Here is a 22,049-nt window from a genome sequence, read left to right on the forward strand (position 1 = left end):
AAATAATGTTCTTTTTAGCAGCATCATATGACCCCTTTAAATTTTCAGTTTTTAGTTAACTATCCTTTTATAGGAATAGTTCACCCAAAAAAATGAACATTTGCTGAAAATGTATACACTCTAAGGCCATCCAAGATGTAGATGAGTTTTATCATCAGAACAGATTTGGAGAAATTTAGAATTACATCACTTGCTCAAGTCAAGTCAAGTCGAGTCAAGTCTGCTTTATTGTCAATTCTTCCACATGTACAGCACATACACACAGAGAATTGAAATTGCGTTACTCTTAGTTAACATCCTGCAAAGTGAAAAGTTGCATGTTTGTTTAATTATTGTGGATTATTGTGATCTTTTGGTTAGCTGTGTGAGCTCATTTTGATGGCACCCATTAACTGCAGAGGATCCATTTGTGAACAAGTCATGTAATGCAAAAATTCTCCAAATCTGTTTCAGTAAAGAAACAAACTCATCTACATCTTGGATAGCCTGAGGGTGGTTTTCATTTTTGGGTGAACTATTCCTTATAGTAAGGTGACAGTACTGCATATATTTCTAGAATGTATGTGTAGGATAACCTTTTTTTGCTGACAGATGTTTGTTGCAGTGAACCCATGCCAGATATGATAGTTGGGCATCTTAATGACCCGCCAGTGCCTTCAGCAGGTTGAAATATTTCATTTTTATCCTTTATCAAATTATTAAATAAAGTTTCATCAGGGAAAATAAAAGTGCGTTTCTCTTCTAGGGATTTTCCTGAGAGAGGCGTCAAGCTCTTCACGTGTGCAGGAGGAGAGACAGATAGCTCGACATGTGCTCCTCTGCCTGCTCCTCGTTGTCAGCATGCTGGCTGTATGTCCACTCCACATACTGTATGAGAAAGACATTACACTCCCAAAAAACACATACATACACACGCCACATTTATTTGGGACTGTTTATTTCTATAATTCAGAACCTGTCCAGTTGTCTGTGGTGGTTGTTCAATGCTGATCCAGGACGACTTTACCTCGAACTGCAGTTCTTTTGTGCTGTAGCCAATTATGGACAGGTGATCACAGCCACACATTTCTCACTGCAAACTTATACAGATGGAGCTAGATGCATATGAAGAGCTGCTGTTAATATTTAAAATATCCTATTTCTCCATCAGGGTTTTGTTTCCTTTGGAATTTTTGGGTTAGATGAGAATCTTATTATTCTTCCATTCAAAAAGAGGTGAAACAGCCATGTTATGTTGTGTTATTATTCTATACTCTTATGTGCCAATTTTTGGATGTAGCCTCAGCAACAGTGTTCTGTGTTTGTAGGCTGGCTGCTCTGTGTGGTTTTGGTGAGGATGAAAGCCCTGAGTCTGCTGTTGTTCCTGAGGAAATACGACTGACCTGTACACAGTTTGTGAGATACCACAAAGATCAGTGCGTTCAGGATATTGTTCGCAATAGAGGGTGAGTGTCAGTATTAATTTAGTATCAGTGTTGTTTTATATTTTATATATGTCTGTATAGTTTTTATAGATTTTTATTTCAGGTTTAGTTTGAGTTATTTTAGTACTTCAAGTTAAGCTAAAAGAAAATGAATGAGAAATGATTTCTTTAGAATTATTATATATTAAATATGATTTTTTTTAAATATTTTCTTTTATTTCATATACTTTTCTCAATGACAAACATGATTTTATGGTTGTATTTTTCCTTTTAGTTTTAGTTAATGATGATATCCCTGGTGAATCTGTGTTTGAGATGTTTAATGTTCATATATTTTATAATTGGTTAAACTGGAATCATTTTAATTAATAATTTGAAGCAGTATTGTTGCACTGCGCTATAGATGTTTTCTATTGCATTTTCATTTTTGCACTTTCTTTGCATTTTTCCACATGCCACATTCTCCAGTTGGGGATCACAAACACACATATTATTATCAGTTTATTTATGGGCCATTTTTCTTCATAGGACAGTGTGGACGATAAATTATGGGGAAAGAGATGGAAGACCACCAGGAATTTGTTATTAAATTAATATAACATAATACAGACCAGTCATATATTTTAGCAATTTGTAGATTTATATTTACACATTTTCTGTGAGGATGCTCTAGCAAACTAAATAGTGCCAGTCACAGGTTTACACTGTTTGGGGAATCAACAATAAAGGTGAATCTACATTAAAAGGTGAAGTGTGAAAAAAAAATCACACACTTCATCTTTAAATCTCCCTTCTGACATTTCCTGTCCATTTTCTCTTTTATCTGTTTCTCTCACTTTCTTCCTAGCGGGTCTTCTGAATCTCTCACCGGACCAGTTGGTGAATCCTTTCTTTGATTGACAGGTGTACTCACTGGGGTATGAGTATGGTGTAGTATACTGGCAGTGAGTTCATTGGCTCCTGTGTGTGGGCGTGGCTAAGACAGAAAGGCGCGGCCTTGCCTTCAGGACACAGCTGCAGAAGAGTGGTGTCTTACTCCATGTGACCCATATATATGGCTTCCAATTCCCTGTGATATTGCTTCAAATGTACCTCCACTTTATAATGTGACACAAGCCCACGAAAGAACTAAATAGACTGAATTATGACTGAGCTATGAAACAAGTTGTTCTCTCATCAGTATTTGTTGTACTTCTTGAATTACTATGCATGGCATGCAAAGAGCACAGAACTCTCCCTTTATCTCATTCAATAGCCCTCAAATTACACACACACTTGCTCTGTTCCAAATCCTAGTGAGCTGCCTATGGAGGCAGCATTTTTTAAGGCATCATAGGCATGCTTCGGCAAAAGGCTGTTATGAAAGGTGAGCAACATGGTTATGCTGCTGTAATTTTAACCGTATTTTAAGGCAGCTTAGCATGTAGACTTTGTGGAAACGCAAGCCCAGAATACACTGAGACAATCTAAAGTGAGAAATAAGTTCAAGAGGCAAATTAAAAATGTGTTATTTTGTCCTGTATTTATGTGTGCTATGTATTTATGGGTATTATTCTTATATATGCTCATCTTGCAAGTTGAGTCTCCTATGCAGTACCCTATTTGTATGGTGCACAGGGTTGTGTTTCTAAATAGTCGACAAGGATGCTGCTTTAGAAGGTTTTGGAACAGAACATGAATGTGAACTAATTATTATAATTACATTAATTATGATGAAATGGTCGCTGAAACACTGAAATATGCTGTCTACACAAGTTCTGTAAAAACACTTCTGACTGGGATTTGAATTGTATGCTTTGTGTTACTTGTCAGCCTTGTCTTAATGACAAGACTATACGGCCTTGTAGCAAAGCCATGCAAGACATGTTTACAAACCTAAAATTATCCTACAGTTACGTTCTTAGAGCTAACTAAGCATAAATTCAGGACAATCTGGAATTTACAATGGGGTCACTCCATTTTCAATCTACAGCATTATTTTATGTACCTTAATGTTGACTAAAGTGAAAATTCTCTTATTAAGCATCTTTTAAGTATGTAAATTTGTTTTGCTGGTGTTAATCTATATAGGTGATGGCATTTATGTATATCATAAATTTAAATCTAGATAGGTGAAATGACATTTAGAAAGCAGGAGGGCAGTCACTGGTGAAAAGTTATTGTTTATTTCTTTGTTGATGTCATAAACTGTTTAATTTTATGTAAAAAAAAAAAATTCTGTAATACTGTTCATACATTAAAGTCAAAAACCGTGTCAAAAGCTGTACCAATTAAATGGCAAATGCAGAGCAGGTTTTATGTGTTTAAAGGGCAATGTTTTAAAAGGCAATTTGATAGTGATTGATTTATTTATATAAGAATTTAGCCCACTAACTGACAATCTCTCAAACAAGTTCTGTAACAGAAACTCAACACTATTACATTTGGGATGATCTTCAGTGTATATTATGGCTAGTCAAAATAACACTAGATATCTTCAGTGTATATTTTGACTAGTCATAATTACTCAATATTGTGGAATAGATATCTGGAATTCGTATTTTTCTCTAGTCAAAACGAAATTACGACTAGCAGAGTCAGGTGTATTAAATGTTAAAATGGGTTGCCATATCCCTGTGGGCTTCAAATAGTAAATGGAGGGCCATAGTGTCACTCCTCTTGAGATGCTACTTATTACTTAGGTTGGCCGGATGTATTATTCAAATTAATTAACATTCAAAGTGATAAACATAAACTAGTAAAACAGGAGGCATAACCTCTCAAGAACTCAAGCATAATAGAAATGGTTAATATTTCCAGATCATATATTTCCCTGCTAAAACAACACACAATTTTTGTGTAATTTTTAATATGACACACCAGTGACAGGAAACACTGAGGACGTGAGAGGATCGTCTGATGCAGCTGTGACAGAATCCTCTTGGACCAGAGCAGCTTTAGCAGGAAGCCCCTTTGTGGTGGACATGTCGGGCATCAGTGTGACCGGGTTGGTCATGTCAGGAACCTCTGGAAAGCTTTGCAACTGGAGGAGCTGCCATGACACAGAGCTTTGGAACCGTAACTGGTCCTGGGGTTGCAGAAGCAGGAACCTTGGTTAAAAGTAATTGCAAGAATGCCTCAGAGAAGTGGATTTAGTTCTAAGAAAAACATTAGCATCGTCTGTTTACATATGCCACGTGGTCTGACAACTTGCCTACTGCAATGACATATTGTAAATGTGGGTGAACAATCGTGTAACTTTACTTTTTGTCTCAAAACCTTACAGTTAGTGAGATACTTAACAACTAGTGAAACAACTAGACTCATTAGAATTCAACATTTGTTTCCAAGCATCTTCTGGAGTGTGTGAGATCATATTCTTCTTCTGTGGATTTATTGGCGGGTTGCAAACCAACTGGAAAGGTGCATACCGCCACCTACTGTACTGGAGTGTGATAAAGATGAACACAAGGAAGTTTTTTATATTCTCTTCTTTAGACCGCTATTTCTCAGGAACTTCATTAAAGCTGTAATTGTTTTATCAAATTCTACTTCTGCCTTTAAAATATTATATAAAGTAAATTCCATAATACCCAAAGCTTGCATATCTCTTATAAGATCAATTCTTTCCTGTTCATATTTTTTTTTAATATCTAATCAAAACATGCTCAACAGTTTCCATTTCGTGACATGTATTACATAAACCAGAATTATGTTCGCCAATTATATGAAGTGTTGCATTAAGATTAGTATGACCCATTCTTAATCTTGTAAATGTAATGAAGTCCTTCCTATTCATATGATGCTTAATTTTACCTTGTTTTATGTTACTTTGTATAATATAAAAATGTCTTCCTTTTTTACCTGAGTTCCAGTATTGCTGCCATTTACTCCTACAAACTTGCTTAATCACAGACTTTCCTTCTGCCCTGCTTAAAGTGACTGCTATGATAATGAGTAGGGTGAAGCTGCAGGCCCGGAGACCCAACTGCACACTCAGACCTGCACGCTCAGAACAGAGAAAAATGGTGAAAAAAATAATTGGGTTAATAATATATATATATATATATATTACATATTAAATAACATCAAATAAAATAAATGCTTTACATGATAATACTCTTGTTTGGTTTCTTACTTATGCGTTTACGTGCGTTTACCCTAACGTCATTACATCGTAACTCGTTTCGACCAATCACAATGTGAGGATTCAGGGCTCTTCCGGTATACACATTCTTTCCGTTTAATCGGCCGAAGTGTGGAGCAACGTGTGTTCATTTGGGCACAGCGAAATTCCCCATCTGCTGACAAGACATAGTGTGATATCAAGGTGATATAAGAATAGGTTTTATCTTATTTATGTATGCATCGCTTAAACGTGCTATTTTTGTTTAAATGGTCTGTTTTATTGCATATTGGCCCCTTCATTTGACCGGCATGCTAACCAGCTATACACACTAATGAATTGGGAATGGGGGTATTGATGCTCTGGATGCACATGTGGGTCTCTGTTGGCTTCCTAGCGAGTAATGAAGCACCCCTACCTCTACTAACCCGGCTGTCAGTTGGCAGTGGCGCAGAGATTTATAAACAGTGACTGATATGATACACGTATGCCTTCTCTTACTTGTCAGGGAGGGGCATATATTTAGCCTCTCTTGCAGTGCATAAGGTTGGTCAGTTTACACTCAATGCGGGGGCTATTTTGGGAACCTGGTGCCATTGGTTTCACTGTCGTGAAATGGCAACTAGTTACTGCAGTTAGCCAGGCGAAGAAGTTACACGTTGCCTGGCTTCTACCGCATCTTAATTATGCAAAATATACTCCATTGGTAATATTGCAAGAGAGTACTGACAGCATTAACCATGGCTCCTAAAAAGGTGTGGTAGTTGTAGTGTATTCCTGGTTATTTTGCTTGAATAATTATGTAATGCATTAAAGTGAAAGTAGGTATTATTGTTTTTTTTTTCCACAGATGCCTCCAAAGAAGGGAGGAGATGGACCAAAACAGCCCCCCCTGATTGGACGTTTCGGGACTTCCTTGAAAATTGGAATCGTTGGGTTACCAAATGTAGGGTGTGTGTCAGTCCCAGCTGGCATTCTGGCTGTATGCATGTGCGCTGGATCAATTGGTTTGAAGTCAACAGTGAAATAGTGTCAGAATGATAAAGTGTGAATGCTTGACCTAGTTGCGTTTTATTCGTGCTTATTGGAAACCTATCCTGCTGTATTGTGTGAAATTATTATAAGGATGATGACTCATGATCATGGTGCATTATGAAAATGACATCATCCTGCTACAGGATGGGAAATAGTTTTTGAATGGCTACGAAGTCAGGCTGTGTCCGAATTTGCCGCCTTCCATGCTATATAGTATGCACGTTCACCAAAGAGTATGCATAAAATTCATAGTATTTGCAAAACGGTTGGTAAAAATGCAACCAATGCTGGTAGGTCATGTGACCGTGACAACATGATGGCAGTGATATGTCCGAATTTTATTCATACTATATGGAACATACTTTTTTTATACAGCGGTGAAGTAAGGTACAAACCAAGTATCTAGTTTGCATGTATTATGCATAACAAAGTGTCAGCGATCCATGTTCTCATCACTTATCTCAATTCATTTGTTTGTGCTTTCAGAAAGTCAACGTTCTTCAATGTTCTTACAAAGAGTGAGGCAGCGGCTGAGAATTTTCCCTTTTGCACCATTGACCCAAATGAGAGCCGTGTGCCCATTCCAGATGAGCGCTTTGACTTCCTCTCCCAGTACCATAAACCAGCCAGGTACCCACTGCATGTCTGCATAATACAGTTATCAGCAGCTTACTTTTAATTCTAGTCATCAGTGACATGATCTTAATTTCTTTTTTATATTTCACTCAAGTAAGGTTCCGGCGTTTCTGAACGTGGTGGATATTGCTGGCTTGGTGAAAGGTGCTCACGCAGGCCAGGGTTTGGGTAACGCCTTCCTCTCTCACATCAGTGCCTGTGATGCCATCTTTCACATGACACGTAAGTAGATAGCTATTTCAAACCATTTCTGAATATGTTTATTTTTTTAGATTTTATGAACTTCATATCTGCTGTACGTGAAATTTATCTGCTAGTTACAATGTAGTTGGAAAGAGGAATTAAATAGTTCGACAACATGGAAAAAAAAAAACCCTCATGAAATTTCCAAAAAGCCATGAAAACTTCTACAGCAAATGTAAATTGACATTGTGACAGTTATCTGACATGCATCCTCTTTAAATCTTGGATTTAATTCACGCCTGAGAAACCTGATGTTTTGTTCCATGTTTGTATTTTAAATATCTAAATTCAGCCTTTAATGTTATCCCAAAGTTCTCCTAATGTTCATTTATGTATAAACACACAGTTGTAGCCGTATGTATTGACAGCAAACAAACCTGTGTGCTCGTACAAAATCTTTATCTCGTTCACTATTGCCTATATAGTAAATGCCACATTTCAGACATATACATTGCAGCGTGATTTGACAGATCTAGATTATTTTCAAATTTAAATGATGGAGCTGTTTAAACTCGGAATGCCCATTGTGGTGTTGTGCTTTTCAGTTACGTTTTTAGTTTGGACTCTTTTGCTTGTCCAACTAAAATGAAACTGATTTTCAAACGTCATATGTGTTAATTGAATGCTGTGTATAACTTTGAATAACTAACTGTTATATCAAAGCCTGACAGATATGTTGTGTGGCCTCTTAAAGGTATAGTTGACCCAAAAATGAAAAATCGGTCACCATTTACTCATCCTCACGTCATTCCAAACTTGTATGACTTTTATTCTTTTGTGGAACACAGAAGATATTTTTAAGGACTAAACATTTTTGCTAAATATACACTTATGGTTCCCATTGACTTCCATTGTATGAACAAAAAATACAGTATTCTTCAAAATATCTTCTTTCGTGCTCAGCAAAAGAAAGAAATGCATACAGGTTTGTAACAACATGAGAGTGAGTAAATAGTGACAGAGTTTAGATTTTTGGTGCAACTATCCCTTTAACAGGACTGCTTCCAGATTGTGATTGTCAAGAAATCAATTCTCCGGTGTCATCACTCCAGTAAACATGCAAAGCAGTATGGTAGGTATAATGTAGAAATGATTCACTCTAAATAACTGTGTATAATAGTCCAAATTGATGGATGCTTGTGTTTTGTGGCTATCAGCCTCCAGGAAATCTGAGTTTAGGACCGCTTTTTTTGTTTTGTAGGTTGGCGAAGATCAAAGAGTGGGTTGACATTCATGATCCAGGTGCGCTGGTCATCCCGTTCAGTGGGGGATTTGAGAGCAAGTATCAGGATATGACTGATGAAGAGAAACAGAAATATTGTGAGGAGAACAAAACACAGAGGTCAGGATTTGCTCTCCTTCTGTTTCCTCTTTGCTGAATTTAAAAGATTAGTTCATCCAAAAAAGGAAAATTTGCCAGCCAAGATGTAGACGAGTTTGTTTCTTCATTGGATCAGATTTGGAGAAAGGGGAAACTACATCACTTTCTCACCAGTGTCTTCTCTGCAGTGAATGGGTGCCGTCAGAATGAGAGTTCAAACAGCTGATAAAAGCATTGCAATAATGCACAAGTAATCAACTTGACTCCACTCCTTCAATTAACGTCAATTAATCAGCAAAAAGCTTGTGTGGATTGCTGTTATCAGATGCTTTTATCAGCTGTTTAAACTCTCACTTTGACGGCACCCATTCACTCCAGTGGATCCATTGGTGAGCAAGTGATGTAATGCTACATTTCTCCAAATCTGTTCTGATGGAGAATGAATAAATAAACTCAGGTACATCTCGGATACATTTACATTACATTTACATTTAATCATTGAACAGACGCTTTTATCCAAAGAAACTTACATAAAAAGAAAACAAGTAAGTAGAATAGGACAAGAATAGAGAATGCTAGTGTTAGAGGGTCAAGTTTTTTTGGTTTGATTTTTTTGTATTTTCATAAAAAGAAAACAAGTAGATAGAATAGAAATATAATTGAGAGTTCTAGTGTTAGAGAATATTTTTAGTGATAGCCTGCATGTGATTAAATATAAATTTTGGATGAACTATTCCTTTAAGAAATGTAATACTTTTTCACATGCAAAAAGCATTTTTTCAACAGTGCTCTAAATGCTGTAGTCAGTCATACTTCAGGTCATCATGCTTATTCTATAGTGATATCATAATTTTTCCCTTCGTGTTTTTCACGTTGTGAATTTTTAATTCTTTGTTTCAGTGTTCTGACTAAGATCATCAAGAGTGGGTATGCAGCCCTGCAGCTGGAGTACTTCTTCACAGCAGGACCCGACGAAGTCCGTGCATGGACCATCAGGGTGAGCAAAGCACATGTTCAGAAATTCATTTAATACCGATATATTCTGTTGCACCTCTAAAATATTATGCATGTGTTTGAACACCTTACAGAAAGGCACCAAGGCCCCGCAAGCAGCTGGAAAGATCCACACAGACTTTGAAAAAGGCTTCATCATGGCCGAAGTCATGAAGTTTGCAGACTTTAAGGAGGAAGGCAATGAAAACGCAGTTAAAGTAAGATCTTAATGGTGTGCTTGATGACATAAAATAGCGTGGCTTGTTAAAGGTTGAACACTGAACTGATAATGTTGTCAAATACTTGCAGGCTGCAGGGAAATACAGACAACAGGGGCGGAACTACATTGTAGAAGATGGTGACATCATCTTCTTCAAATTCAACACACCTAATCAGCCCAAAAAGAAGTGAAGCCAGTTGGATGGACAGTACTGTCTATGGCACATGCTCAGTCTCTTCATTTATGGCTTTGGAACATTTAAAACACAATCGCACCTTAGTGGTGTATTAAGTACATTTTTTATTTTATTATTTTGGCTGATGGCTGAAATTAATGAAATGGCTGGTCTGCTTACAAAAGCTGCATGTCACACAGCAGTTTATTCTAATAAAACACTTCCTCAGACCAAAGTGTTTTCTGTTGAAGGTTCTTTCCCAATTGTCTAGATGTTTCTAGATGTTTTAGAAACATAAAACATTTCTAGATGTTTTAGTCATTGAGTAATCAAACAGTATGGATGGGATTTATTATGGAAGCTGTTTACGCCACAGGATTTAAAAAATAAATCAATAAAAAGGTAATTGCAAATTTCTATTTCCCAATTCAGGGTTTTTATAAGTTAATATTTTATATTGAAAGACATAAACTTGGCAATCACAAAAATAAGTCAGAATTGTGAGATAAAATGTTGCCATTACTTTATTTTTTTATTCCGTGGCAGCAACACAAAAAAATTAATCACGAGAAAAAGTCTGAATTGTGTGATAAAAAGTTTTTTTTTAAGTACAGGCCTCTATACTTTATGGTATTAAGCTGATGTGAAACAAACATTTATAGAGGTGTAGTTAACAGTTTATAGTGGTTGATTTAAGGTCATTTTTATCCAAAACTAAACAAATAAATTATACAATCTAACTGAAAGCATCCGGGAGAAAAATATTTTGTAGAATTCAATTTTTAGCTTTGATTTGCTGTTTGATTGAACTTTTATGATTTGTACGTCACTGCGTCATGTAAGTACCGCCCCCAATACTCGTGAGAGGGCGTGGCCTTATATTTTGATTGACAGGCGGAATGAATGACCATTTAGAAGCATTGGTCGAAAATGTGCTTTTATATGGTTCCAAAACAAGCAGCATTTGCATTGCTTCCCTCGCAACGCTGAAAGAGCTCAACGCTGGCTGTAGGTGTTGGGCTGACCATCAACTACCGATACCACCGGCTTGTTTGTGTGCAACGAGCATTTTACAAAGGAGAGCTTCCCGAATTATGAGCAGATGAAAATGGGCTTTCTCAAGAATCCTAACCTGCCGTTCAAAAGAGGAAGCGGTGCCGATGGGCTTGATAAGTTTTAACACAAGTGCCCCTGCTTGGCTTTTATGCCTTTACATTTTGCAAGCAAACGCTGAATCAAAGCAAATATGCACGCATTAGAATGCACAAATGCATTGTTCTGTACACAGAATTCAGGTCAGTTGTCTCAGCAATTTAATAAATCAATAAACGAGCCAACCAATGCCTTTTAGTTTTTGAGAATGCGCTAATTTCCCCTAACGTTAGACTTGTCCACTCTATTTTGGACGCAGGTTAATGACGTAAGCGAACGAGCGCCAAAACATTGTACAGGGAGCTTTAGTTCAACACTGCGGACCTGCGGGTGTAACGTACTATTTCCTCAACTCAGTAAGAAACAGACAGCTGGTCCTGTAATTGTATAAGAACAAACATTAAAGCACTAAATCGTTTTACACAAGATCGAAGACACTGATGGCATCCGTGTTTTTATTATATGGGGCACGGTGCGAGGCTTATTTCGTTTAAAACTAACAAGGAGTTTGTTTATTCTGAATTGTAATGGACACGAAGGTATTTTCACGTCAGTACATCTTCATATGAGAGGTGGCGGCCTTTTAGACATCGGCGTTGTTGACAATTAATCGTAAATGTCCACAATGCATTAATACAAAGATACTGCACGGCTTCCCCCGTGACCCTGTCAGAGCTAGACGTAGGCTGCAGGCGGTAGGTTTGCGGTTAAATGTCACGTATGGGAAATATCTGTTAATCTTTTTCTAAAGCTAGACGCACGGGGTGCCAACTTTTATCACAACAGCTCAGAGTTTTACCCAACCTACGGCTTCTGGTAAGTGTTTCTCCTTTTGGTGTATGTTGTCTGCTCAATGTCTCACGCTCTTATTTCCCACCGCGTACCCTCCCATCTCTCCACGCCCATTGATTGAGTCTCGTCAAAGCTTTTGAAGCACTAGTGCTGAGAGAGGCAGGTTTCACGACCCTTACCTGAAATGAAGTCGCCGGGTTCTCTCTTGTTTAGTTTACTTGTTTTGGTGGTTTGTTTTTGACACGCATTCGGTTTCGGTTTGCTGGAAATACTGGTCAAACTACTTTTTTTCTTGACTTTCCGGTCAATTTAGGACCATGAATGTGCATGCAAAGTCTCAACACAGATGTGTTTTAGAAAAGGCTGTACACAGTTTTTTCCACAATGGTTTCCATGCAATTTGCCAAAAACCAACACTGAAAAACAGCGTCAGGTAAAACAACAACAACAAAACACTTTATTGTAGCTTGTCAAAGTCTTTTATGTAAAATTATATGAGAATTTACTAAATTGAAGGCAGACTTAAGAATCATCTATGGAGAATTCTATGGAGAACTATGGAGAAATCTATTTGAGTTTAAAAGTCAGAAAATGTTTTTGGTTGTTAGTTTATTGAAACTCAATTAATAGTCTGTTGCAGCACTTAAAAGCTTATAACCTCACAAGTGTTTAAGATCCAGACAACAAAATAGTTATGTACAAATAAATAGCAATAAATTCTATTTACACTAAGTATACAAATTCTAGATACTATTTAAAGTTTTCCTTGGTGTTTCAATAGTCACTACAAGTAATCATAACAAAAAAACATAAAAGAAGTGTTTTTATTTTGTGTCTATGCAGCTAATTCTGAACGTAAAAATATGTTGGTCAAGTTGACTTCTTTTTAACACATTTTTGTAATAATAAAAATGTATAATAAAGATTTCTGTCTTTTACATGAATCTTTAGTGTATTTCATAGTGTTAATTTTTGGTGAATTGCATGGAAATCAATGAGGGTCAGTTTGACCCCTAACAATTTTATGAACACAGCAGGAGAGCAAAGCTATAAAAGTATTTTCCACACCACTTTTTGAATTTAAAATATGACCTAAAATATTTGTGCATTAAATATGCAGATAAAGAATGAGCAGTCTCTTTATTTATTTTGTTAATTGTATCAAGAGCTTACAAAACACATTTGCTTTCAAACAGCCGGCGCCTGATGCGTCTTCTTCTTCTTGCTTTACGGCGGATCACAGACTTATAAGTGCATTACTGCCACCTATCTCTCAACTGGACCATTGACACTCTATCTACAATCTCAATTAGGAGTGTCAATGGTCCATTTGAGAGATAAGTGTCGGTAATGCACTTAAAAGTCTGCAATCACGCGCCGGCTGTTGAGAACGTGCTCAGGACAGTTCGGACATTGCGGTGAATCAGAAGTAAAAAACTATATAAATACTGTTCAGTTTCTTGCACAGACCTGGGGGTAAGCAGATAAACATCAAATTTTCATTTTTGGGTGAACTAGCCCTTTAACGTCAGTGTGAATTGGCTTTTCTTGTTTTTTTTTTTCTTTAGGTAACGCTTTAATTGGAAAAAAGGATTACTCGAGCAACAAAACGATAGAGATGCCTCCGAGGATAGCAAGACGCTGTGCAGTGCCAAGCTGTGGGAAAACACAGTCTTTGCATTGCCTTCCTTGTGATCCTAACATTAGGAAAGAGTGGATGAATTTTATTTTGGATGCAGTTCCAGATCACGTAAATAAGACACTGTTTATTTGTTCGCTTCATTTTACTGCGGATTCATTTTCAAACAAGTCACAGTTTGATGCAGGCTTTTCAGAGAGACTGAAAATTAAAAATGATGCAGTGCCATCCATATTGGATCCGACAGTAATGTCGCAACACACAAGTGTGAGTAACAATGTTTTTACCATTTGTCACTATTGCTTTTTGTTTGATATGTACTTATAATTTATTTTATTACGTTTTTAACCAAAATGACCTATATTGTTTTATTTATTCACTCTAAACTGTTACCCAATCATAGCAGTGGGCACTTCCAAGTCTTGAATGCAGCAGTCCTCCCAAAACAGTGTTTCAAAGAGTGGGTCAAAAACAGGATCGATAATGGCATATTACTTCTAAATTATGATCAAATTAGGGCTGTTTTTTGTATTGATTGAGATATAGTTTTTTTTTTTTTCCTTTTATAAAGAATATCTCGTTGGATTTGAGACTTTACTCTTTGCAACTTTACAGATCTTCTTTATGCACCAAGAGCTTGTAACACTCCAAAGAGAAAGGAAAAATTGAAATCGCATCATATGACCCCTTTAAATAGAACCTGTCTGACAAAGTGAAGCATGCTTAAAGAATAACACATCATGCCGCAATCTAAAGAAATTCAAGAACAGATAAGAAACAAAATACTTGACATGTATCAGTCTGGAAAGGGTTATAAAGCTATTTCTAAGGCTTTGGGACTCCAGCGAACCACGGTCAGAGCCATTATGATCTTTAAAAAAGCATCATATGACCCCTTTAAAGGACAAATTGTGCCCATAAGTGGCTACTTACTCTGTATATTATACTGTTAAGTTTATTTGTCTTATGGTTTTGATATTATACATGTTAAAATTAATCTATCTCTGTACTGTCAGCCCAAGACAAGTCGTGAAATGGGATGCCAGACGGAGGAGCCCAACACCAGAGACGGAGAATGCCAAACCATCCAAGACTTGAAGCAGCGTGGCTGGAAAGTAGAACCAAAGATTGAAAGTGTGTTTTATTGTTTTCTACTTCATTAACTTTTTAGTTGCTTTTACATATACTGACATTGAGGGTGTTTTAATTCTTATTGTGATATGTTAGGTAGGTAGATCTGGATGTGACTGGAATACAGAGACTTGTGGTAGCAGTTTTTTTTTTAAAAATTTTTTAACATAAATGCACCAAACTAGTAACTTTTTTTAAAGTGGCTAGTATTAGTTTATTATTAGTGGGGAAGTCGTGGCCTAATGGTTAGGGAGTCGGACTCGTAACCCAAAGGTTGTGGGGGGAGTGAATGTACAGCGCTCTCTCCCTCCTTCAATACCATGACTGAGGTACCGAACCCCAACTGCTCCCCGGGCACAGCAGCAAAAAATGGCTGCCCACTGCTCTGGGTGTGTGTTCACTGCTGTGTGTGTGCACTTTGGATGGGATAAATGCAGAGCACTAATTCCGAGTATGGGTCACCATACTTGGCCACGTCACTTCACTTATTAATGTTCTGTATATTATTTTATTGGTAACAATAATTGTAACTATGCAATTCTGTGTGGATCTGTTTGTTTCTGACTAGTAACTAGTATTATTACTTTTTACTTTAGGCTTGTATATATATTACATAGTTATGAGCCATAGAGGGTTTTAAAGTAAATTCATTTATTGTATATAAACTTAAATGTAGAAACTTGATTTAGGTTATTCTTGCTGGACAGGGGGCACCCGGTGGAAGAGGTTGAAAAAGACTTCAGTTGTTAAAAACTCTAAAACATTGTTGAGAGAAAACTTTGAGGAAGAATTGCTCAGACTTGGCGGTATTATCGAATTGTTCAAAACAGCCATATGAAATGTAATTGTGTTGTTAATGCGTACAGGACATAGATGAGCTGTATGAGGCGGTAGAGTATTATGATACAGTTGGCCCCTAAGGACATCCGGAGTCACAGCTGTTTCCTCAAAGCACTGTTTACCCAGGTGGTTAAACCGACACGTAAACTCGGGCAAGCGATACCTAGCAGGGCTGCACTGTGGATCAAAACGAAACTAGTTAATTTACATACATAGCAAACGTCTTAATCTAATCTTTCAAATTGTTTAAAAAATTAAATATATTTTGTGAAACCTTTTAATTTGAACGTACAACAATGTTGTGACATTGTACACCTTGTACTAAATGTTTCTCAATACGTCTAGTAGTGTAATGGCCACCAGAGTTGCAACTAACTTCCTGCCATACGTGAACAATTCCAGCTAGATTTCCAAAGACTCTCTCCGCATCTGCGAAGCGAACAACAAACAGGAAACGCTCTTGCCATGAAATTGACAGACGTACGGCTTTGACCACTCCGCGTCCAGGGGGTCGAATCACGCAGCCAATCACGTCGTAGAAGAAAGGCGGGTCTTCCGTTTACGTGACGCAAATTTTACTAGTAATCTCCGAAGCCCCACCTTTTGTTTTTCCCGCACCGTCAATCAAAAATAAGAAAAAAATCGACCCGAATCTCCGATCACAGCCCGCCTTTGATTAAAACAATCATGTTGGGAGTTTAAATGAACAGATAAACCTCCGATTTTTTTACCTTTTCACGCTATGACTGGTACGTAACACTTAGCCCGATCGAAGCACAGCACCGCCGGTGAGTTTGGAGAGCCATTAGCAAAGCGAGCTAGGTCAGTGTTTAATCTTTCTCAGCAGCGACGCTAACCGTTAGCCAGCTAGCCTCACTTTAACAAAGTAAACATTCGAAAAGATTGTTGCTCAGGCAATGCGAAAGCAGAAAGAACCGCCTGATGCGTTTAAATTCCAGGCGGTTTGGCGGCTAATCTCCGCCTTTTCGAGGTGGGAGTTCGTTGAGCATGAATTTGTTTTGAGTTTTTTCTCTCGCTGTGTCTCCGTAGCCCCAGAACAGCCAGCGAAACAGCAGGAAATGGCTGCCTTGGACGTGGACAGCAGTCAGAGCGACTTTCTGCAGCCGGCCAGCGGCGCCCAGGACCAGGTATGGAATCCCTCTGTTGGTTTGTCGCATCCCCGGCGCTGTCTTGCGGGGTGTTGTGGTGTTTTGGTGAAGTTCACACGTTTTAAAAATAGGGGGAAAGTCGAACACTTCCTGTGAGCCTTCGCTTTGTACGGCCACCCACTTTCTTACCCTTTTAAACCCGCCCATTGTGGGTCGGACAGACTCGCCACCGTCGCCTTGCCCGCTTTACCTGCGGTGATCCCGGGTCACCCCCACGATAGGGGAGGACCCCTCCACCGGGAGAAGCCTCCACCCCTGCCCAGGCTGTCACATATCCTCCACAGCTCCACCATTCCCCCTGGAGCGGTTGCGTGCACAGACCAGGCAAACAGAAGCTCTTTGTCACCTTTTGTCATTTGCTCTTGTCTTTTGAAGTAATATAGATAATTTATTTTGCCTTTTCTGGGAGACGCACAGTCGTTGAAAGACGTTAATGTTCGCTATTAAAAAGACAACTGAACTAAAGTCCTGAATGACAGCTCTTAAGATTAAAGTCGGCATGAAATTAAAATTCCCCCATCTGTTTTTAAAATTCGTGTTGTTAGATCCCACTGTGAACAATTAATACGTGCATGTGTTTAATTTATAAATTATAAGTTTATTGTTTTGCATAAGTTTAATGCTTTGACCTTGTACTGTCTAATCAACTTGTCATAACTGAATATTCTGGTGAAAGCATCAGACTTCTCTGTGGTGTCCAGTGCAGGTCTTCCCCAAAACCCACCCCTGCAAGCTCTCCTTCATCTGCCTCTTTTTTTTTTTTAAGTGCAAAACCCAACTAAAAAACAATAGATAGAACCAAGTCCCTGTCCTTTCATTTTTCCTATTTCGATAATATACTACACTCAGATGTATGTTACATTACAAAAGAAAAGATCTGTTGCTACTTCTGTTTCACCATGACTTTAAGTACTGTGTTTAACATGCTATAATTATTAGTTAAAAATGTTATCCTTATTGAGGTCTGATGCTTGCTCGGATTAATTTTTGGGCATTAATATTTTATATCGACATTATGACATTAAAGCTTATTACAATTATACCTTAATGCATAATTTTCTATTCCATAGTGACTTGAATTTTGTAAAAAAAAAAATTTATCTTTGTTCAGGCCTGTTGACACCAAGGACAATAATAATAATAATTTTTCTGTGAGAATAGGGAAGTTTACACCACAGCTATAATGTTAACGACACAATATCGAGGAACAATATAATTTGATTCACTTTCAGAATGATTTTTTTTACAGCTGATGAACTATAAAGACATTGACAGACAATCAGAATCCACTGGACTTGAAGCAGATAAGCTAACTGCAGCACAGGTTGCTTATAAACAGTATGTTATTGTCCATTGGTGTGAACGCTTAATGTAGTTATCGTTTTTGGCGTGAACAGGCCTTTAGACTAATTGTTGTGTGTGTATGGTACAATTTGTCATGAAGCACTTGTACTAATATATTAGTAATATCTCCACCTCACAGCAGACCACAGGCCTCACGGCCATCCAGTTGACGGGCTCCTCTGATCGCTGGGAGGTTCTAACGCCTGTGAGCTCAGTGAAAGACGAGCCAGCAGTAGTGCAGGTACCCAGCGGAGGACTTCTGGGCAGCAACGGGCAATATGTGGTGCCACTACAGACTATGGCAGGGCAGACCCAGCCCGTTTTTGTGACTGCGGGTGTGGATGGCACCGGTGCCAATGGGGTGCAGTATCAGGTCATCCCTCAGCTGCAGGGGACGGATGGGACTTCACTAAGCTATGCAGCACCCACTGCAGATGGAAGCACGCTGGGTACTGACATTACTATCCTTCCGGATGGGACGCAGGGCATTGCTACAGCCACCAATGCTAATGACCTCCAGGGCCTGCTGAGTCAAAGTGGGCACGTGCAGCAGATTCCCACTGTCTCACTGGCCGGCTCAGGGTTTGGCGCACAGGGCCAGGTTGTCGCTAATGTACCGGTGGGGCTGCCGGGCAACATCACGTTAGTGCCAATAAATAGCTTGAGTAACGTGGATCTCGAGTCTTTGGGGTTGGCTGGTGCTCAGACCATAGCGACAAGCATTACTGCGGATGGCCAGCTCATCATGACTGGTCCCACCACCTCAACAAGCGATAACCAGGGTGACAGCAAATGCACAGAGCCACTTAACGCCAACAACGCTAATGCCTTTGTGCCAACCACCACCTCTTCCATGACGATGTCGCTCCCCGAGACGATAGATGGGACTGGCGTTCTCACCCAAGCCACTGCTTTATCAGCCGGGCAGCAGGATCTATCTTACATCCAGCAGAACCACACGGCTGGCGGTGAACAGGTGGTGCAGCTCTTACCAGCGCAGACGGTGGATGGAGCGGCGCAGACACTACAAAGCGTGCAGCTGTTGAATGCTGGTACGTTTCTGATCCAAGCCCAAACTGTCTCTCCCACCGGCCAGATCCAGTGGCAGACCTTCCAAGTTCAAGGGGTTCAAAACCTGCAGAATCTACAGCTGCCGGCTGCTAGTGGGGTCTCATCCCCCCAAATTACCCTTGCCCCTGTGCAGACCCTTTCTCTTGGGCAGACTGGCACCACAGGCGCGTTGGGACAGATCCCGAACCTTCAGACAGTCACAGTCAATTCTGTTGGTCAGTACCAGCAAGACGAGAACACGGAAAGCCACTCAGGTATGCAGAAACATACTTTATATTTACAAAGATACTTAAAAATAAGTAGTTAATTAGTTAAATCAAAAAAAAAAAAAAAGTTAATAGAAATACAAGTGTAATATTTGAATGTTATAAATATTTATGCTCATCTTAAAAGAAAAAAAGAGCTTTTTGTGAGTGCAACCGTTTTTATGAAACTTTAAATTCTTTATATAGTTAATGACTTGAAGTCATGGAAATTCATTGGTTGAAGGTGTGGGAAGCCTGTTTGAATGAAATAGCTAAATTCATTAAATTAGTCCTAAATACTTTTTTAAATATATTGTGTAGCTGTTTTATTTTGGGAACTTTCTTGATTGTCTTAATCTGTTTTAAATGATTCTCCCCTTTCTGTTTGTGCAGATATTCAAATTAAAGAGGAGCCAGAGTCTGATGATTGGCCAAATTCCACCCTGAACACCAATGATTTGTCACATCTGCATGTGCGGTTGGTTGAGGAGGATAAGGAGGGGACCGGCCTAGAAGGAAAGAGACTACGTAGAGTAGCCTGCACTTGCCCCAACTGCAAAGAGGCTGGAGGAAGGTAATGTATATGTTGATGCAGAGGCTCAAATCCTGTTCTAACAGCTGAATAATTATTTTTTTGTAACACTTTTGTATAATTTCAGAGGTTCAAGTATGGGAAAGAAGAAACAACACATTTGTCATATCCCAGGGTGCGGTAAGGTGTATGGTAAGACGTCTCACCTTCGAGCTCACCTGCGCTGGCATTCAGGAGAGAGACCCTTCATTTGCTCGTGGAGTTACTGTGGCAAGAGATTCACCCGCAGCGACGAACTCCAGCGTCACCGCAGAACACACACAGGTATGGGCACACTGGAAGAGATCAGGATCTAGAATTACATCATATTTCATTTGGACCCATTATACATGAGGATCTAACACTGTCAATTTTGTTTGCTTCTCTAGTTCCAGTAGTTCTATATTGAATGTTGTTTTACACTTATTTTTGTTTTTCAGGAGAGAAGAAGTTTGTGTGCCCAGAGTGCTCGAAACGTTTTATGCGCAGCGACCATTTGGCCAAACACATTAAAACTCACCAGAACAAAAAAGGGCTAAACTCCAACACTGGGGCAGGTCACACAGAAACTGCTGCCCCCTCGGACACCATCATCACAGGGGGTGGAGCCACTCTCATCCTCACCAATCTGCAGCAGGCTGGCACCCAGGACCTTCTTTCAAACTCCAACCTCCCGCTCCAGTTGGTCACTGTCTCTGCCAGCGAGGTCATGGAGTGACCAAAATCATGCCCACTTTCACAGCTCGTCTGCTTTTCACTATCAATTTTTATATATATGATAAAAAAAAAAAATATATATATATATATATTATAAATATATATATTTTAAAAATGACATCCATTTATGTTCAATAGCAGTCTTTTGTACAAACAAGGCAAAAAATGACATTAAATGTGGTTCCAGTTTCTGCTGAGACACACACACACACGTATGCATCTACATGCTCATATTAACTCGCGCTCATACACAAGTACATACACGGAAATGCCTTATTTTGTATCATAATCTGTAGTATAAAATGCTGGAGTTGCATGTGTTTTTACTTTTGCTCATGTATATGTTCAGGGGATGATCATTAGAGAGTGTGACTGTGTAATGGATGTTATGGTACACGGAAAGCCAGGATGTGTGTGTGAGAATGATTACAGTGAGACTGTTCTGTGAGAATGACAGCAGGAGAAGGACACTGTCTGCTGTGAGGGAGATTTACTCATGATCTGTCCAATTTTATCCTCCTCCCTCTCAGCTGGCCTTTGTCTAAATGTGTCTTCACTCTTGCTTTTATTTTTATTTGATGTCATGTTAGTGGTCTTTGCGCTCTTGGTCACATGTCCTCTGGATCTTGTTCGAGGATCTTCTGATTTCATTGTTCTGCTGCCCACATGCAACTTGAACAAGACATCAGGCGGCAGAGTAAAACAATCGTGTAATAAACTTCCTTTTTCTTGTATCGTTGCTCTTATTGCTCTCCAGATTATCCTTGTAACATTCATAATGTATCTTCCTTTTCTTTTTGTTTTCTTCAGCCCCAAGCTGTTTATAGCCACAATTTATGTAGTTGAATACTGATTCTGTTGTATCAAAGACTCCTCGTTTTGATTACTTTTTAAACGTGTAAAATTTGATGTTACTTTTGTACAATTTTTTTTTTTCTTTTTTTTTTTTTCTTTTTTCAAATGCAACACAATTAAAGTCGGAAACCTTCCTATGACTCTTCATAACTAAAAGTTTGTTTCTAAATGCTTCAAATTTCTGGTGTTGGTATGTGTATGAACTGAATGTGAAAATTAAACCTATGCCCACATAAATACCTCAAAATACTGGCTATTAAAAATAGCATACTGCCATACAACTATTCCCATTGTTTATAGTATGTATACTGTGCACAGTATGTGGATGACAGAATGCCTGGATGCCTTACTTTGCAGAAACTTCAATGCAC

At 38.7% G+C, this 22,049-nt stretch overlaps 3 protein-coding genes across 7 annotated transcripts in view; all 3 read left to right on the forward strand.

Annotated features, from left to right (window-relative positions):
* Nucleotides 1-3,727, forward strand: part of LOC107740589 (integral membrane protein GPR155-like) — a 10,209-nt gene extending 6,482 nt beyond the window's left edge. The window contains exons 12-17 of the mRNA XM_016553055.1: nt 592-663; nt 746-849; nt 953-1,048; nt 1,151-1,215; nt 1,308-1,445; nt 2,272-3,727. Of these exons, the coding sequence (XP_016408541.1) occupies nt 592-663; nt 746-849; nt 953-1,048; nt 1,151-1,215; nt 1,308-1,445; nt 2,272-2,320 (524 nt within the window). The 3' untranslated portion in view covers nt 2,321-3,727. The remainder of the gene's footprint in view (nt 1-591; nt 664-745; nt 850-952; nt 1,049-1,150; nt 1,216-1,307; nt 1,446-2,271) is intronic.
* A 2,495-nt stretch (nt 3,728-6,222) lies between these two features.
* Nucleotides 6,223-10,430, forward strand: LOC107740596 (obg-like ATPase 1). The gene is made up of 9 exons (XM_016553067.1): nt 6,223-6,284; nt 6,380-6,480; nt 7,051-7,194; nt 7,295-7,422; nt 8,440-8,494; nt 8,645-8,785; nt 9,665-9,761; nt 9,853-9,975; nt 10,067-10,430. Exons 1-9 carry the CDS (start codon nt 6,270-6,272, stop codon nt 10,166-10,168), a joined length of 906 nt encoding a protein of 301 aa, XP_016408553.1. The 5' UTR covers nt 6,223-6,269; the 3' UTR covers nt 10,169-10,430.
* Nucleotides 10,431-13,674: 3,244 nt separating this feature from the next.
* sp3b (Sp3b transcription factor) lies at nt 13,675-21,541 on the forward strand. 5 transcript variants are annotated; one of them, XM_016553057.1, is made up of 7 exons: nt 13,675-14,002; nt 14,752-14,869; nt 16,757-16,854; nt 18,359-19,544; nt 19,929-20,109; nt 20,195-20,391; nt 20,547-21,541. In XM_016553057.1, the coding sequence occupies exons 1-7, from the start codon at nt 13,715-13,717 to the stop codon at nt 20,822-20,824; spliced, it is 2,346 nt and encodes a 781-aa protein (XP_016408543.1). In that variant the 5' UTR covers nt 13,675-13,714; the 3' UTR covers nt 20,825-21,541. The 5 variants fall into 5 exon arrangements, with proteins under 5 accessions (XP_016408543.1, XP_016408545.1, XP_016408546.1 ...); XM_016553059.1 differs by lacking the exon at nt 13,675-14,002 and having other exon boundaries at nt 14,696-14,869; XM_016553060.1 differs by lacking the exons at nt 13,675-14,002; nt 14,752-14,869 and adding an exon at nt 16,333-16,455.
* Nucleotides 21,542-22,049: the final 508 nt, after the last annotated feature.

Source organism: Sinocyclocheilus rhinocerous, unplaced genomic scaffold, assembly GCF_001515625.1.
Source record: "Sinocyclocheilus rhinocerous isolate Xijiao unplaced genomic scaffold, SAMN03320098_v1.1 scaffold1247, whole genome shotgun sequence".
Taxonomy (NCBI): Eukaryota; Metazoa; Chordata; class Actinopteri; order Cypriniformes; family Cyprinidae; genus Sinocyclocheilus; species Sinocyclocheilus rhinocerous.

Bases quoted from the DNA above. Each gene is read 5' to 3' on its own strand.
- LOC107740596 (XM_016553067.1), top strand. The intron at 7,423-8,439 runs GTAAGTAGATAG...TCCCTTTAACAG, and splicing joins TGCCATCTTTCACATGACAC to GACTGCTTCCAGATTGTGAT. The intron at 9,976-10,066 runs GTAAGATCTTAA...AAATACTTGCAG, and splicing joins GCAATGAAAACGCAGTTAAA to GCTGCAGGGAAATACAGACA.
- sp3b (XM_016553057.1), top strand. From the start codon at position 13,715: ATGCCTCCGAGGATAGCAAGACGCTGTGCAGTGCCAAGCTGTGGGAAA. The intron at 16,855-18,358 runs GTATGGAATCCC...TCCACCTCACAG, and splicing joins CCAGCGGCGCCCAGGACCAG to CAGACCACAGGCCTCACGGC. The intron at 19,545-19,928 runs GTATGCAGAAAC...CTGTTTGTGCAG, and splicing joins GAACACGGAAAGCCACTCAG to ATATTCAAATTAAAGAGGAG.